The sequence below is a fragment of the Pygocentrus nattereri genome, chromosome 19, assembly GCF_015220715.1.
Source record: "Pygocentrus nattereri isolate fPygNat1 chromosome 19, fPygNat1.pri, whole genome shotgun sequence".
NCBI classification, from domain to species: domain Eukaryota; kingdom Metazoa; phylum Chordata; class Actinopteri; order Characiformes; family Serrasalmidae; genus Pygocentrus; species Pygocentrus nattereri.
The window spans coordinates 21,401,670-21,419,732 of record NC_051229.1 but is presented as its reverse complement, the minus strand read 5'-3'; the positions used below and the strand labels follow the sequence as shown (position 1 = coordinate 21,419,732).

General features: G+C 41.6%; 1 protein-coding gene and 1 pseudogene across 3 annotated transcripts in view; one reads left to right on the top strand and one right to left on the bottom strand.

Annotated features, from left to right (window-relative positions):
• The first annotated feature begins 1,536 nt into the window (after positions 1 to 1,536).
• Positions 1,537 to 1,626, top strand: LOC119261663 (annotated as a pseudogene).
• An 8,873-nt stretch (positions 1,627 to 10,499) lies between these two features.
• cadm3 (cell adhesion molecule 3) overlaps positions 10,500 to 18,063 on the bottom strand; it is a 171,606-nt gene continuing 164,042 nt past the window's right edge. For all 3 annotated transcript variants that reach the window (XM_017699157.2, XM_017699158.2, XM_017699159.2), the window contains one exon: positions 10,500 to 11,291. In XM_017699157.2, coding sequence (XP_017554646.2) covers positions 11,173 to 11,291 — 119 coding nt within the window. In that variant the 3' untranslated portion in view covers positions 10,500 to 11,172. The remainder of the gene's footprint in view (positions 11,292 to 18,063) is intronic.

Below are 18,063 nucleotides of genomic sequence, written 5' to 3'. Positions count from 1 at the left end.
GTGTCCACAAATTTATGGCCAAATAGTGTACTAGTGACCACAAATTATTAATGGGGTTGTACATTATGATATTCTAAAACTCCCACTGGCATTAGCCTGTATTGATAAACAAATATTAGCTGATTTATATATTAGATGGTTTCTCTAATATACAAATAAAAAAAAAGATTCATACAGAATTACAATTATATAATATTAAAAAAATTAAACTTCATTTTACCCAAATGGCGTGACTGTTGTTTTGTTAGCAACTCTTGGACAATTTATTGAAAAATACTCTTTTACAGTTACGTCAAAAGAAAATGCTACAGTGTGACTGTAACTCCTAATAGTGTTAAACCATTATTTCAATCAGACCTAATGGGCACATCTTACCTCTTTAGATTCTGCCACTCTGAAATAAGGTTGATCTTTCATAGAATTCAAGCTTCAGTCCCTGCTTATATTATTTTTTTGCAGTAACAAATTTGACATTCTATAATATAATTTCCAATAAAACAGTGGAAGTCCCTTTGAAGCTAAAGGCGCAGTGTGTTAAATTGAGTTAAATCTACACTGTTAGTAATTAAGAAATATGTGCAGGTATGTTTTTAATTCATCGAGGTACAAACAATGTAAATGGACCTCAAAGGTACAACAGTGGTTTTAAGGTCCAATCGTGAACCTTAAATATGTTTTCCCAGGTGAAAAGTACGTATTTGCACCTTTACATAATGTAATATTTTAAAATAGAACAATGAAATAAAAAGGTGGAGGGTGTGGAGTCAGTACAAAAAAATATAATTTCAATGGATTATGGTACAATGATGTACCCTGACTAAAGGTACTTAGTTGTACCCTTGAAGGTACCACCCCAGTGACAAGAAGGGTACTGCTCCAGTGACAGTTCTGTACCTTTTTGCTTGTATGGGTGAGAAGCCTCACTCACACCTCTCTTTCCAGGCATGTAGTAGAACCTATGGTGGCAGGTTTTTGCTTCTTTGACAATGAGGATTCACCCTCCTTTGCTTATTCTTGCGCTTAATAATAAGTCATTCTTGTCAAGCCTGAAGGCCTCATTCTAAGCTAATGAAAACAACAATTTGTAGTTCCAAGTGGCTACACACTATGGAGATGTGATTTTGTAAACTATATTCCAATCCTGCTAATAAAGAGTACATGCTGCACCTTAAAGTAATCTTAAATGTAGTTGATATATGTAATCATATCTTAATGTAATAAGATTCTTGAACTACTACTAGACATTATTTTACTCATTTTAAAGGATTTTATTAATTGAATTTATCTCAATCTATTGACAGACAATTTTGCTTCTTTTAAGAAATATGCTTTTTAGGTAAAGATTGACATAGAAATTGAGTAATGAGTAGTGCTATTACTTTTTCCAAGAGCAATACATCATACAATCCCATTACAGTGTGAGAAAAGCCATTAATAACTTGTAGTGAATTGTTTTTTTTTTTGCGTAACTACCCCAAAACTGCAGCTAAACTATTATACTATCTAAACTATTAAACTATCATTATGTGCATTATTATGCTTTCTACGGCTGCATATATACTAAAATTGGAACGATACAGAGAAGATTAGCATGCGCAAGGATGACACGCAAAATCGTGAAGTTGTGGGCTGGAGGTTAGGGATCTGGCCCTGTGACCGGAAGGTTGCCGGTTCGATCCCCAGGGGTGACAGACCGTGACTGAGGTGTCCTTGAGCAAGACACCTAACCCCCAACTGCTCCCCAGGCGCCGTGGATAGGGCTGCCCACCGCACCGGGCAAGTGTGCTCACTGCCCCCTAGTGTGTGTGTTCACTAGTGTGTATGTGGTGTTTCACTTCACAGATGGGTTAAATGCGGAGGTGGAATTTCCCTTGTTGTGCAATCAAAAAAGTATCACATGTTATGCTGAGTGTGAGCAGTGCTCTGTTCTGACTGAAAAACCAGTTACCTATGAGTGTACAGTGAATATCACACTTTTAACCTTTTTACTTTGATCCATCCATCCATCCATCATCTTCCGCTCCCTGGGAGGGATTCCGAGGCGCTCCCAGGCCAGCTGGGCAATATAGTCACGCCAGCGTGTCCTGGGTCTTCCCCGGGGTCTCCTCCCTGGTGGACTTGCCTGTGACACCTCCCAAGGGAGGCGTCCAGGAGGCATCCTAGATGCCCGAACCACCTCAACTGGCTCCTCTCGACGTGGAGAAGCAGCGGCTCTACTTTGAGTCCCTCCCGGATGACCGAACTTCTCACCCTATCTCTAAGGGAGAGTCCAGCCACCCTGCGGAGGAAACTCATTTCGGCTTTTTACTTTGATTTTCCCTCTTAAACTCCTGTCTATAATGTAGATTGAAGAGAGTTTCCCTTGTTCATAACAGTCTGACTTTACGCAGTTATGTCATCATGTAATAACATGGAATAGTCCATTACAGCCATGACTGATGGGAGGAGTTCACTGGTAATAATCACTATAGTCACAAGTTACGGCTGTTTTTACAGTGTATATGAATTTCAGAATAGGCAATTTAACATCAACACTTACAGTATCTAACCTGTATTTTTAAGATACACAGATACATAGACAACTTCTTAAAACACATAAAACACTTACAGTAGCACTGCACATAGACTATGTGCACTATGCGAACAGTCTCAATAAGTGACCTGTAGACCATGATCAGAGTTTGTTTGCTGGTGTTAAAACACATCAGCCTCCTGATGTCACGACTGGCCCCTCCCAGGACACCACATGCTTTCGTTTTGTTTTGGGTCTTCTCCATGTGCTTTCTTTGTTTTGATTCTTCCCTGTCCTGCCCCTTTGTTTCTTGACTCCGCCATTGATTGTTCTCACCTGTGTTGTCCACCTGTGTATTGTTAACCCTCGTTGTTTCCCTGCATTTAAGCCCTGTGTTTTCCTTTATATTGTTTGAATTGTTCGATCCTGTAGTGTATGTACTGTTTGGTCTATATTAGATGTTTGTTTCTTCCGGGCTCCGTTGTTTGTTTATCCTGTGTTTCTTTTGTCATGTCTATTCCCCATTCAATCTGTGAATCTGTATTTGCCCTGAATAGATCTCGCTTCTCTCAGCATATGCTTCCGCCTCATCATCGCTCCCTGGCGTTATAGAAAGACCAGCCAACTCACAGGGGAAAACACAGGGCTTAAATGCAGGGAAACAATGAGGGTTAACAATACACAGGTGGACAGGTGAGTGCTTTTTTGTAGAAATAAGCTACATTGGGCTGAAAAAAGTCAGTCTATTTTCAGTGATAGTTTCCAAATATTTAAAGTGATTGACTTGTTCCACTGGATTGAAGACAGTCCCTGAGCTGCCTGCTGCCATTCTCCCTCCAAAACATGGCTCCTTGGTCTTGCTGACTTTAAGATCAAGGAAATTTTATAAGCCCCTTGGCTCTTGGGGGCCCTATATGCAGCTCCCTACCTTTGCCTAGTGCAGAGACCATCTCGGCTTTTGCCCTCAGATGTTAAATTTCCGTGTTGGGAGGGTTACTTTAAAAATCTATTTGGATACATATTACTGATTATGAAATGTAACTGTAACCTAATCCAAAGGATGACTATATTAAAATAATGTAATCTGATTACTTTTTGTACTTGTCTTTTTACATTTGTATTTTTAAATAAAGACGAGATAAAAATCAGTAAAAATGATTTCAACCAGACTTTTTCACCAAGAATTTAACTTAGGAAGAAGCACACACCAAAACTGGACAGTTTTATGAAGCAGAATGATATCAGTGACTTAAATACTGTGCCTCATGCAAATAACTACTGGTCTCACGTTTAGCAAAAAGGCCAAATCTAAGTGGAGAAATATGTGGAAATATTTGAAACATAAAAATGACAGATTCGTACATGTGCACTCATGAGCAGTGAAAAAGGCAGAGCTCCTCAGAAAAAAAAAAACCGAGAAACTGAAGGAAGGCTAAAAGGGAACAGGACAGTAATCACTGAACAGTGATCCAGTTCAACCTGCAACTGCAATGGAGTTTAAAATTGTACTACTGTCCTGTGATTTTGCATTATTTGTTAAAACTCTTGTGCTTGCCTTGCTAAAGTCAAAAGATCACCTTATACTGAGACACTCATCAACAACAATTACAAATAGATGCAATTCTAAAAACTGACTCATCGACGTGTGTTCTCTCTGTTAAAAAGCTGTATTGGCTCATAAGGTTTCATGTTGGAGTGTTGTGCTTTAACTTTAGAATAGAATAGAATTTAGAATTTACAACCATTTGTCACTGTGTTGGCACACTGTGAAATTAGACCTCTGCGTTTAACCCATCCATGCAGTGAAACACCCACTAGTGAGCACACACTAGGGGGCAGTGAGCACACTTGCCCGGAGCAGTGGGCAGCCCTATCCACGGCGCCCAGGGAGCAATTGGGGGTTAGGTGCCTTGCTCTAGGGCACTTCAGACGGTCCCTAATCAGCTCTAAGTGGTTTCAGTATGAAGACACAATGTATTATGAGTTTAAAAAGGCAATAATTTCACAAGAAAACCAAGAGGAAGCTGATTGTCTCAGAATCAAAGAGCATTTACACAGATTAACATTTTCCATCATCATTCAGAACTGAATAAAATAATACATGTGAAAATGAAATTAACTTTGCTGCTCACAAAACTTCACTCTCTTTTCATGATTCAGAGCTGTAAAAGCTACATTTATATCTAGTCAGTCTGTAGAATCTCATGGAGCAACAAAGGAGAATAAAAGAGTTTATTTCTGTTTCTAACAGATTAAATGACTGGCTCAGATATCTTCAGGAAAACACTGCAGATCTCAGATCTGACAATAAAATAAAAAAACTTTTACAAAAAATTCTGTTGACTGGCTGAATAGCAGGCCGTGAACTGCTGCTGGAGATAAGGAATCTCCAGAAATCTCTCCTGGCAGCAGAGGCCTCTTCAAATCTTCACCGGACAATGAGTAATGAGTCTGCCTGCATGTGGTTTAAATGCAATCCTGCTGGTAATCACCTCATTTTTAGAATGTACCCCTAATCTGGTCACTAGCTTTTTTACAGTAACTGTAATGGATAAGGTTGTTTTTTTTTTTGTATCCTGATTATGGAATCCCGTTGTATGTATTCTGTTACTACCCAACCCTGTTAAACTGTCAATCCATGTGTATGATTATGTCAAATTGTTCAATAAAGCATTACAAAAAAAAGGTGGGGGGGGGGGGGGGGGGGGCTGCTGGGCTGTGAACTTGCAGAAGAATGAGAAAGCAAATAGCTAGAAACCTATTGCAATAGCAAATTAGCTAGCTATCCTCTCAGCAAATGGAAAATCGGAGAAATACAGTCTGGCAGAAAGTAGCTAGCGAACACATACAGCTGTTTCTAGCTATAAATGGTATAAGCAGTTGTTTACATTCCCAAACTACCAGGGGCCTCGTTTGTAGGCTTAAAATGTATGTAATAGTATTTGCCTAAAAAGCTGTTGTGGGTACAACCATTTTCTTACATGACTTTTTTAGACTTCTTGCATGCAAAATCACATGGTCGGGGTGGGTGGGGTGAGGGCTGCACTTAGGGCCAAGAAATGTTCAGAAACAGGCCTGCTATCACATGTCTAGTCAAGACAACTTTGCTGTGTGAAAGCTCTGATTTTTACTGTAAGGTCACTTTGCTTACTTTCACAATTATACATGTCCTTGCACTCATATATTAAAACGGAGGATTTGGAGAACCAACCTAATGGACTGATTATAAGCGTGCGACTGTACAGACATCTCTACGGAGTAGTAGCTCAAGAGAACTCTTGGAGAGGAATATAAAGAGAGGGAGGGACACACTTCTTTAGCAAAGATTTAGTTTTTACATTATTCCTTTAAACGGTTTATGCTTCACTGTAATAATAGGTGAGACTAGTATTAGTTTTTTATTATTACAGTAGTAGCTGTAACAGCAACCGCAACTGTACATTTTTCTAACTACATTTTTCAGTTGATGACAAATTCTTCACAATTTGAGGCAAAAACAACTTTTTGCATTCTTGACAGGGACTTGGAAAGACATTTTAAATCTGGAGTGCTGTAATTTTAGGGAATATCATTAGGAAACTTCTTTCATTTGAAGGGTCCAAATTCTACATTCGTCCTGTATTTTATTCATTTTTATTGTCTGTGTGGTGTTACGTAGCAACAAAAGTCATATTTCTTTTTTAAAAGACCCTTTTCAGCCTCTCTTTATCCCTTATGCTGCATTCGCATATTTGTGGTGGAGAAAACCCCAAGCTCCCCAAAGTCTTGCACTACATATTACACTCATAATTTCAGTTTATACAAAGAAACAACTGCAACAGTGAATATTATCTGTAATGCCCATATGTCTGCGTGCCCATAAAGGGGAGTCAGACTCTGTATCCTTACTCTTGTCAAAAAATGCACATATGCCGCTGCCCAGAATGGGGGCTCACAGCGTGATTTGTATTAATGACAGTGGTGTACAAGTGAAACACACTTCACAACTGTAGGGGGAGCCCAAGAGCAAAAAATACCCATTCTCACACAATCCTGCTTTAAAATGTCAAGTCTCATTCTAATGACATTTGAGTTGTTGAAGTAGATGAAGTGCCACTCTAACTCCATGAAGAAAAGGCAGCCTGATGGAAGTTTCTAAAAAAAGTTGCAGTGTAAGTATGAATGGTCAGATGATGTGCGCATTTCTCCACCCCAGCCACTTCCACTGCCTCCTCTGTTTCAGCTTTGAGGGGCTACTTGTGTCATCCGAGTGGTGAACTATAATGGACGAGGGCATGTTGAAATGAGGACAGAAACTGGGTTTTTCAAGCCAGGCAGTGGTAGAGATTAGCTTCATTTTGAGGCCGCTATGTCGTCCAAGACTTTTCCACGTAGAAGGATCCTTTAAATGCGGCTGAAAATTGGAACCATAATCCTTTGCATCCACATCAGACACAAAGTTCAACAGAAATACTTGAAACTACTACACATGGTTAAAAAAAAGAGCAAAATAAATAGTAACATGTACAGCCTGGAATAGAATGGCATGCCTACTCCAGGTAAGGGGAAAGGACCTACCCCAGGTGGAAGATCTAATGTATCTTGGGATCTTGTTCATGAGTGATGGGAAGTGGGATCATGAGATCAGCTGCAGGCTGGGACAGGTGGCAGCAGTAATGTGGTCATTGTACCGGACTATAGTGATGAAGAGGGAGCAAAGCCATAAGGCAAATCTCTCTGTTTACCAGTCAGTCTACATCCCAACACCTATGGTCATGAACTGTGGGTAATAACTGAACGAATTAAACTGTGGAGACATGTGGCGGAAATGAGGGTGGCGGGCTACACTCTACTTTATAGGGTAAGGAGCTTGGTTATCTGGGAGGAGATCAAAATAGAGACACTACTTCTCCACAGGAGTCAGTTGAGGTTCACCAGGCATGGTCTGCTGGCCTACCTTTCAACTTCCCCAGGTTTCTCCACTGTCAGAAAGACACACAAATGTTCACTCTGGTTTGACCTCTTGCTTTATCCAACCTTCTAGTTTGAAGCATTTTCTACTTCTGTCTTTCTTTTCCTTCTTTCTTTAGCAGTGCAAGCTGTTGTAGGTACTGTTGCATGCGTGTGTGGAGCTCTATGATGAACTCCACACATGCGCAAATGAGAACCTATACCCGTGTGCATCTGGGCAGGTTGTAAGGTAGGTAAGTAGAGAGGCAGGTAGGCTATCCAATCTATGGCCTCCACAGATATCAGATTTTTGAAGTATTGTATTTGAAGAAAAAAATTGATGTATTGATTGCTATCAGGATATAAAGAACATTTAACCAAATGTAACAAAAATATTTCTAAAATAAATCACCTCCTCCACCTTTAATCTAAAGCATTAGACTTGCATTTCAGCTCCTGAAGGCCTAAACAGTGGAAGGGCTAGGTTGTCTGTATCTACCTACATACCACAGAGAAAAAAAATCCTGACTGGTTCATTTTTCTTCCAATCAAATCTTGACAATGAAATAAGAGCATTGTTACAATATTTGAATTTAAATGCAAGTATGATGACTATTGAATAAAAAAATAACCTATATATTACAGTGTATTACCTGTATTTTTAATTTCCAGAAATCATTAGACCTTTTTTGAAGGCGCAGACGGCCTTGAAGGTTCCCCACTACGATTACTACTACACCTACTTATAATCATAACAGTAATACTAATAAAAATCAGATTAACCCAAATGGTTTTTTTTAACAAATGCAAATCCAGACTGTGCACACAGACCCAAAGTCACAAAGCACACACCGCCCTGCTCAGGCTGACATTATCGGCCATAAGTGAGCGTAAAGAAGAGCAGGAGATCCAGGAGAGATGGAGATTTATTTAAAGAAGGGATGGTGATTTATTTAAAGAAAAGCAGGAGATCCAGGAGAAATGGAGATTTATTTAAAGGAAGACTTTGCATTCAAAATTAATGTAAACGGACACATTCAGACGAACAAAACCCGTGAGAAAAAAAACTAAACAAAAAGAATACAGCAGTGTTTCCGCAACTGTCGTGAACACCTTACACACCAACACCGCAGACACACACACAAGCAGACACACAGGCCTTTGCACGTGTGTGTGTGTCTCAGTGAGTGAGAGTGCTCCTCCACTGAAGAGTGTGTTGAAGAGAAGAAGACTGTTCAAGGCAACACTATTTACACAAACTCATAGAAAATGGTGGCTTCTGAAAACACTGGAGTCACAGAAACTATACTCTTCTACACCTTCAACTCTAGAACATCTACATCATACAAAAAAGACTGTAAACAGAAGTTTAAAGTTTTACACATACACACAGCTACAAAAAGAGGAAAAAAAACATAAGTTAAAAATGAATAATCGCTGAAATGATCCACCACTAACATAAGGTGCATCACAAAATTCTGCTACCTGTACGAGAGAGAGGCAGAGAGAGAGAGAGAAAGAGAGAGAGATGGTTGACTCAAACAAAACATGACCTCTAGTGGCAAAAGATTGTAATTGCAAATGAGGTCCAATCTAAGGGCAGTCCATAGAGACCTTTCTCACTGCTTTAACAAGGGGCATATAAAGAAAACACGTCTATACAGAAAAAAAAGCTGTGAGTCCTTCATTCAGCTGGGTAAATTATAAATCCCTCATGGTGGTCCACTTCCCACGTAAGCTTAGCACTAACAATGAAATGAAAATAACACTGATCTGAGAGTAGAGTCCCTCAGTTTGTTTGACAAATGAAGGCCCTCTCAGTTAATACTGGTCGTGGGCGAGGTGTCAGTGCTTACTGTCCCACCTCTGATATTAGCCATAATAAGAGCTCAACACTTAATAATGAGGCTTCCTGCGAAAGGTAAATAACACCGGAGAAGTCGGGTCTCTCAGGTCTATGACTGACCCTAGAAAACAAAGGAGCAGAACGAGGACGGGCTTTGACAAAAATGGACGTACAGTAAACAGAAGAGTCTAGCTTCTTGTCTGTTTGTTTGCACATGCAGTTTTACCCTGCTTTAACTGAGTCACCCGCCATTCAAGCACAGGAAGTGATGTCAGGAGGTAACAGCCTAATGAGGGGTGTGACAAAGTGATGTCAGTTTATAATGGGGTTATGATAATAATAATAATTATTATTATTATAATAATAATAATAGTAGTAACAATTTCTTCCTGGGATGACAGCTGACACTGAAAATTGCGGCACCAACAATTACACCAGAAACTCAACTGGAGGAAAACGAAAACTCATACAAACAGTTGCAGTACTGAAGTTTTTCATAGCAACATTTTTTTCTTACTCCAGATATCGATATATTTTTTTTCAATTCAATGCATTTTCACGCATGTAAGAAAAACCAGGCAGGCTTTTAGAGTATATACTGCAATATGAGACATTGAAACACAGAGAGAGAGAGAGAGAGAGAGAGAGAGAGGGAGAGAGAGAGAGAAGAAGGAGATGGTGAAAGAGAGACAGAAGAAATAGATGGTGAAAGAGAGAAGAAAGATAGAGAGGAGAACAAGTGTGAGAGAGAAAAGGAGAGAAGGAAATGGAATGGAAGGCAGGAGAGTGGGAAGAGAGAGACAGAGAGAAAAGAGGCAGATATGGAGTAGACAGAGAAGAAGAGAGAGAGAAAAAGGTAGAGTAAGGTGAGAGCAAGAGAGAGAGAGAGAGAGGGAAGAAAAAGAGAGAGAGCAAGAGAGAGAGATTGGGAAGATAGAAGGAATGGCAGAGAATATATTTACAGCACACTGAACTTTTTCTGTCAAGTAAAAACAATGCTATATAATCATATATATATATTTATATATTTATACATTTATACTGGGGTTCCATACAGTGACAACAGCACACAGGCTGCTTTTGCATGATTGTATTGAGTGTATATGTGTGTGTGTGTGTGTGTGTGTGTGTGTATATGTGCGCGCGCGTGTGTGTGTGTCTGCCGGTCCATCTGTGTGAGAGCTGCTATTGCCAAGCAGTGAGCTATTTTGCAGTGCTGTCTCATATGTAGTATATGTTGTTTGCTGTAGTAGGTGAAGGTGGGTGAGGAGGGGCTTTGCTTGCTTTAGTGTGTGTGTGTGTGTGTGTGTGTGTGTGTGTGTGTGTGTGTGTGTGTGTGTGAAATGTTTGGGAGAAGCAAGTGAAGAAAAGGGAAACGTGTGTTCAAAAACAGAAGTGTATTTTATGTACATGCAATGGCCGATACAGTACATCTCCCTATATACTGTATATGGATATTAATGTATATTTGAGTTCTGTGTAAGGTAATGAAGAGTAATCTGTCATATTGCCTTTGTTGAACTGAAATCTGACATGTGTTGGGGACAAATACGTACGCAAGCGGTGTATTAATTGGTATGTATATGTATGTATATGTATGTATGTATGCACGTATGTATGCATGTATGTATGTATGTATGTATGTATGCATGTATGTATGCATGTGTGTAGAAGTGAATCCTCTGTGTCAGTGCAAAACTCCCTTCTCGGTTCACCACAGACAAACTGTTCATTTGATTCGTTCTTCAGTTCCACATTTTTCTTTTTTTTCTTTTTTTCTCGTCCTTTCCCTCATCATACTTGTGTTTTTTTCTTGTATACTTCCTCCAGGCCAAAAGGAAGTGAAGCGAGGGAAGAAAGAAAGAATGGAGCGATGGCAGGATGTTTAGATATAGTACTCTTTCTTGTCCTCTGCGCCGGAGTGGCCGCCCTCAGCGTTGATGATGGCCGTGTCAGCATCCGGTGCGTCGTCTGAACCCTTCGCTTCATGGGTGAGGTATGTGCCTGACAGAGAGAAAGGAAAAATGCATTAATTCTTTAACCCTTCAGCGGAGGGGTCTCAAACTCTTGGGGGACCACTAGCCAGGTGTTTTTTAAGAAATGAGGAGGGATAAAAGCATGAAATTTAACTACATAAATGTTTTCTTCTGTCATTTTGAGCAGGCCAATGGTGACAGTGGCAAGCAAAAACGGAGGAACAAAATGGGGCAAAACAGGCAGAGCAATGGTTAATTAGATTTTTTACATTACATTACATATTATACAGTGTGATAATATTATTATATTATTTTGATTATATAATACAATATTATCAGACTTTATCAAATTCACTAGGACACTGTATAATATGTAATGTATTATATTATTATTGCATTATATTATTTTGATTATCCTCTCCATGGTTCACCACCTTATCGTGGTGGAGGAGTTTGCGTGCTTGATCCTAGGAGCTATGTTGTCTGGAGCAAAAGCTCCTGGTAGGGTCTCCCAAGCCAAACTGGTCCTAGGTGACAGGTCAGACAAAGTGTGATCCAAAAATACCCTTATGAAAAAAAAAAAAAAAAAACAGGACTTGTGTACCCTGCCCGGATTAGGGTCTCCCGGGCCCCACCCTGGAGCCAGGCCTGAAGGAGGGGCACGCCAGTGAGCGTCTGGTGGCTGGGCATTTACTCATGGTGCCCAGTCAGGCTCAGCCCAAAGGAGCTACATGAGTCCCCCCCTCCATCGACCCACCACCGATGGGAGGGGCAGTAGTAGGGGTTCGGTGCTTTGTGGATCGGGCAGTGTCCGAAGGCATGGGCCTTGGCGCTCTGATCCTCGGTTGCTGAAACTGGCTTTTGGAACTTGGAATGTTACCTCACTGGCGGGGGAAGGAGCCTGAGTTGGTGCGTGAGGTTGAGAGATATCGGCTAGATATAGTCGGGCTCACCTCAACACACAGCTTGGGCTCTAGGTCCAATCTCCTTGAGAGGGGCTGGACTTTATTCTTTTCTGGAGTTGCCCATGGTGAGAGGCGGCGGGCAGGTGTGGGCTTTCTCATAGCCCCTCGACTCGGTGCCTGTATGTTGGGGTTTTCTCCAATGGACGAGAGGGTAGCTTCCCTACGCCTTCGGGTTGGGGAACGGGTCCTGACTGCTGTCTGTGCTTATGCACCGAACAGCAGTTCAGAGTACCCAGCCTTCTTAGAGTCCTTGGGAGGGGTGCTTGAAAGTGCTCCTCCTGGAGACTCTATTGTCCTCCTGGGGGACTTCAACATTCACGTGGGCAATGACAGTGAGACCTGGAGGGGTGTGATTGGGAGGAATGGCCTCTCTGATCTGAACCTGAGTGGTGTTCAGTTTTTGGACTTCTGTGCAAACCAGTTTGTCCATCACGAACACCACGTTCGAACACAAGGATGTCCATAAGTGCACATGGCACCAGGACACCCTAGGCCGCAGTTCAATGATTTGTAGTCGTGTCATCGGACTTGCGGCCATGTGTTTTGGACACTCGGGTAAAAAGAGGAGCTGAGTTGTCAACTGATCACCACCTGGTGGTGAGTTGGAACAGGTGGTGGGGGAAGATGCCGGTCAGACCAGGCAAACCCAAACGTATAGTGAGGGTTCGCTGGGAACGTCTGGCAGAAGAACCTGTCAGATTGATCGTCAACTCACACCTCCATCAGAACTTTGACCAGATGTCGGGGGAGGTGAGGGACATTGACTCAGAATGGGCCATGTTCCGCTCCTCCATTGTTGAAGCGGCTGACTGTAGCTGTGGTCGCAAGGTAGTTGGTGCCTGTCGGAGCGGTAATCCTCAAACTCAGTGGTGGATATCCCAGGTGAGAGACGCCGTCAAGCTGAAGAAGGAGTCCTACTGGGCATGGTTGGTCTGTTGGACACTAGAGGCAGCTGGCAGGTATTGACAGGCCAAGCGATCTGCGACTTTAGTCGTCGCAAAGGCAAAAAAGGAGTTTTTGGTGTGGGAGGAGTTTGATGAGATCTTGGAAAGTGACTAAGTCAGCTCCGAAAAGCTTCTGGCAAACCGTCAGGCGACTCAGAAGGGGAAAGCAGTGTGCCACTAGCACTGTATGTAGTGGAGATGGTGTGATGTTGACTTCGACTGGAGACGTCATTGGGCGGTGGAAGGAATACTTTGAGGACCTTCTCAATCCCACCGACACATTCTCCAGTGAGGAGGCAGAGTCTGGGGACACGGGAATAGGCTTGTCCATTACTGAGGCCAAAGTTGCTAAGGTAGTTAAAAAGCTCCTTGGTGGCAAGGCACCAGGGGTGGATGAGATCCGTCCGGAGTTCCTCAAAGCTCTGGATGTTGTGGGGCTGTTTTGGCTGACACGCCTTTTCAACATTGCGTGGACATCGGGGGCAGTGCCACTGGACTGGCAGACTGGGGTGGTGGTGCCTCTTTTTAAAAAGGGGGACCGGAGGGTGTGTTCCAACTACAGGGGAATCACACTCCTCAGCCTCCCTGGTAAGGTCTATGCAGGGGTACTGGAGAAGAGAGTCTGGCTTATAGTCGAACCTCGGATTCAGGAGGAGCAGTGTGGGTTCCGTCCAAGTCGTGGAACACTGGACCAACTCTTCACCCTCTCCAGAATTCTGGAGGGTTCAGGGGAGTTTACCCAACCAGTCCACATGTGCTTTGTGGATTTGGAGAAGGCATTCGACTGTGTTCCAGTCTTGCAGCAGAGTGTGAAGTTTCCGGGATGAGAATCAGTACCTCCAAATCTGAGGCCATGGGTCTTAGGCATTAAAAACGGGCGGAGAGCCCTCTCTGGGTTGGGGATAAGCTCTTGCCTCAAGTGGAGGAGTTAAAATATCTCGGGGTCTTGTTCATGAGTGACGGTAAAAGAGAGCGGGAGATTAACAGGCGGATTGGTGCTGGGTCAGCAGTGATGCGGGCTCTTTACCAGTCTGTTGTGGTAAAGAAAGAGTTGAGCCATAAGGCAAGGCTCTCGATTTACCGGTCGATCTACGTTCCCACCCTGACTTATGGTCATGAGCTTTGGGTAATGACCGAAAGAATGAGATCGCGATTACAAGCCGCCGAAATGAGTTTCCTCCGCAGGGTGTCTGGACTCTCTCTTAGAGGTGGGGTGAGAAGTTCGGTCATCCGGGAGGGACTCGAGAGGAGCCAGCTGAGGTTGTTCGGGCATCTGGTTAGGATGCCTCCTGGACGCCTCCCTCAGGAGGTGTCACAGGCAAGTCCAACTGGGAGGAGATCCCGGGGAAGACCCAGGACACACTGGCGTGACTATATCGCCCAGCTGGCTTGGGAGCGCCTCGGAATCCCCCCGGGGGTGCTAGTGGAAGTGGCTGGGGAAAGGGAGGTCTGGGCTTTATTGCTTAGGATGCTGCCCTTGCGACCCGAACCTCGGAGAAGTGGAAGATAATGGATGGATGGATATTTTGATTATATTACTTAGTGACTGCACAATGGAAAGCAATGTACAACACTATTGTTATCCAATATATATTCCTATTATTATTATTTCCCCGCAGATTTTTGTCTGCTAGCTCATTCCAGTTTACAAGATATTGACACTCCGGAATGTTCAGTCTGATTCAGAATCTGTGCTTGAATACAGCATTTTCATTGCATTCAATCTTCATTAAATTCAGATTTTTTTCCCATAAGAATGAATGGGGTGTAAAGGGTGTAAAAGTGGCATATCCATCTACTGTACTTCTGCTTAACCAAAAAAAAAAATATTCACATGTACCATCTCAGGACAGGCTCCCAAGCATGAATTCAGTGTTGTTCTGACCCATCCTCATCTGTTTGATATTTTTTTCATCCCTCATTCCTCTCGTAGACTCATTTTTGCCCCGGACAGCCACCAAACTGTGTGAACTCAGTCAGGGCAGGTCCCCAAACTCTAATCCACAGCCACACTGACTCACATCCCTCTATACATCTTTTTTGCACTTCATTCCTCCATTAGACTCCCATTCATTTTCAACAACACATAAAAACCGCTTGGCAACCCCAAACTAATTTACCACCCCTCATACCATAGCAACGCCTAGCAACATCTTTGCAACTGCCTAGCAACAAGCTTAAGCTGCAGAATCACTATTCTAGTTCTAATTCTATTTTCTCTACTCTAGTTTAAAAAAATCAGAGCTAATTTCCTTCCCACCAGCAGAATGACCACTGGGGGCATGCAGAAAGAGATTAAGTAGGAAAGGAATTAAAATAAAGTAACACCTCCTAGTACCGGATATGTTATACAGTGTACATGGACTCTTTGTACTTTATACTTCATTTGTAGTGTTTTTACATCACATAACTACTAGAGACTTTTTTTTTCCAAAAATAATTGCTCAGGACTGTGAAGTCTGTACCACATACTTACACAGTTAATACCTAGAAGCTGTTGGGTATTTCCATGTAATTTAGTCAGACTGCCATAAAAATCACTATAATGTTACTCAAAATAAGTACTCAGCCTGTTTACATCTCACCTTGCACTTATCTGGTTAATATATAGAACTTAAGGAACTATAAAAGAAAGCGCTATCAAAAGTCACTCAAGAGTTTGAAGAAGTCAGAAGCAAATTTCTTGTGTATATGACTAATACACCACTTTGCTTCATGCAGGCCTGTTTTTGTTGTAGTGTCTGTCGTTGGTCAGTTGAAACGCCTCTTTCCCGTCGAGGTAGCTGACAGTGGCTTGCGAGAAAAAGTTTAGAACTTGTATGTCTTCAGTCTAGGATTAAGGTTAAAGCAGACCAGATTCATGAGACAGTGTCATGAGACAAGCTTAGGAAAGTATGTTTAGATGAGGTTTTGGCCAGGATTACTCTGCTTTTACACTAGTCCAGCATGACAAACAGAAAAACATCATCCCTCATCAGCTGTATATGAATGTTGTGAAAGTACTCCCTGCAAAATCCAAAGGAAATTTTGTCCTACTAAATCAATGCATATCAGAAAGTCAACACACTATGCATCATTAAACACATCTTTTACAAAACTTTAATAAGATTAAACTGGGACAGATTGGATGTGAATTAGGTTGTTAAATCAGATTAAAAAAACATGTAAAACAGTTTTGTTCAAATATATGCGCTTTGTTGTTTTTGCATGAGGCACGGGAACATTCAAAAAGCAGAATGAATGTGTCATACACTGAGCTGCAAACATGAATCACACCAACACTACCTGGGATCACCATGTTGGCTAGAGTTTTTTGATGCACTGCATCCCCCATTTGTTTTCAGTTGTTTCTCCATTGATACATTGCTCTGCACTTCTGCACCAGACCAATGTAAATGCAGCATTAAGGTTGATGTGCAGTGTGTGTGTGTGTGTGTGTGTGTGTGCTTAAGAGATCCACATATCATACCTTACATATATTTTTCTAAATCTTTTCTATGCAAAATTATTCATGTTACAGAAACATATTTTATTTGTAAAACAAAAAAAGTGCCACAGTAATTCATTTTCAGGTCTTACTCTTTGCTCTAGCACTACTCTTTATTCCCCCAAAGGTGCAGCATTAAAATTTGTCTTATGATAAATCTAGGATGCAGGTTAGAGTAGCCTAGATTCATAGAGCCCACCATTGTGGAATTGTCCCTACTCTTTTGAGGGTCGATGTTTTTTGACATGTCTAGTCGACATTTATTTTCCTTAGTTCTTAGTTTCCTTCGTTTCCTTGAGTAACAAGATGAAGTGCCTGTGCATATGCTGCCAGACGGTGATGTGCCTTATTAATGAACTGGTTTGCCCGAGAGATGCTATAAATAAACAAACATTCGTCTACCTCACTACTGTTACACAGGGATTTGTGTGTTTGGTAAAAGATTCCCCAGTTGATAACTAGTTGGTTGTAACACAAGCACAATGTGGGCCGTGCCTGATAGAACAGAATGCATTGGTGAGAGTCTGGTTAGATTTATGCTCAGGAACTATTGATTAGGTTTAGGCTTGAAAATGACCTTTAACTTTGCAGTTAGCTTAAAGTGATAACTCAGAGACAAAGGAAATAAATACTTGATTATTACATGTGATAACAGGTTATAACATAATGAGTTGCAGGTGTACTGCATGATACAATAAAGTAATGACCATTCTACCATGCTCTGTATAAAATGCTGAGCAGGCCCAGTTGACCTCTGATCTGAATCAAGTGACTTTGAAAGAAATTATTATTGGGGCACAGATGGCAGATGCTTCAGTCACAAAGACAACTGGCTAGAATTTCAATAGGAACAGTGACTAAAGTGACACCAGCATTTAGATCTATGGGAAAGACATCAGAAAATAGGGTTGGAAATTGTGGTTGAAAGTGCACATTCAATGAATGTGAGGCTCACTTAGTGTGATAGAAAAAAAAAACAGAAGAGCAGCTGTTCCTCAGGTGACTGAGAATGTAAATGCAGGATGTGAGACATGCATGTTTGGTTTTAGATCCAATTAAACAGGACTTATTATGTTCTCCATGTAAATAAATATGCAGGTGGTCAGTGCTGTTTATGTACTGTCTGGCTGAATAGTATGTTGTGAAGTAAAATATGATGACAACGAAATACACTATATTTCCAAAAGTATTGACTCGTCTGGCTTCACACGCATATGAAATTGAGTGTGATCCCATTCTTAATCCATAGGGTTTAATATGATGTCAGTCCATTCTTCGCAGTTATAACATCTTCAACTCTTCTGGGGAGGCTTTCTACAAGGTTTAGGAGTGTGTTTATGGGATTTTTTTTTATTCTTACCTGAATTTCTCCCCAATTTAGTCGTCTCCAATTCCACCCGCTAC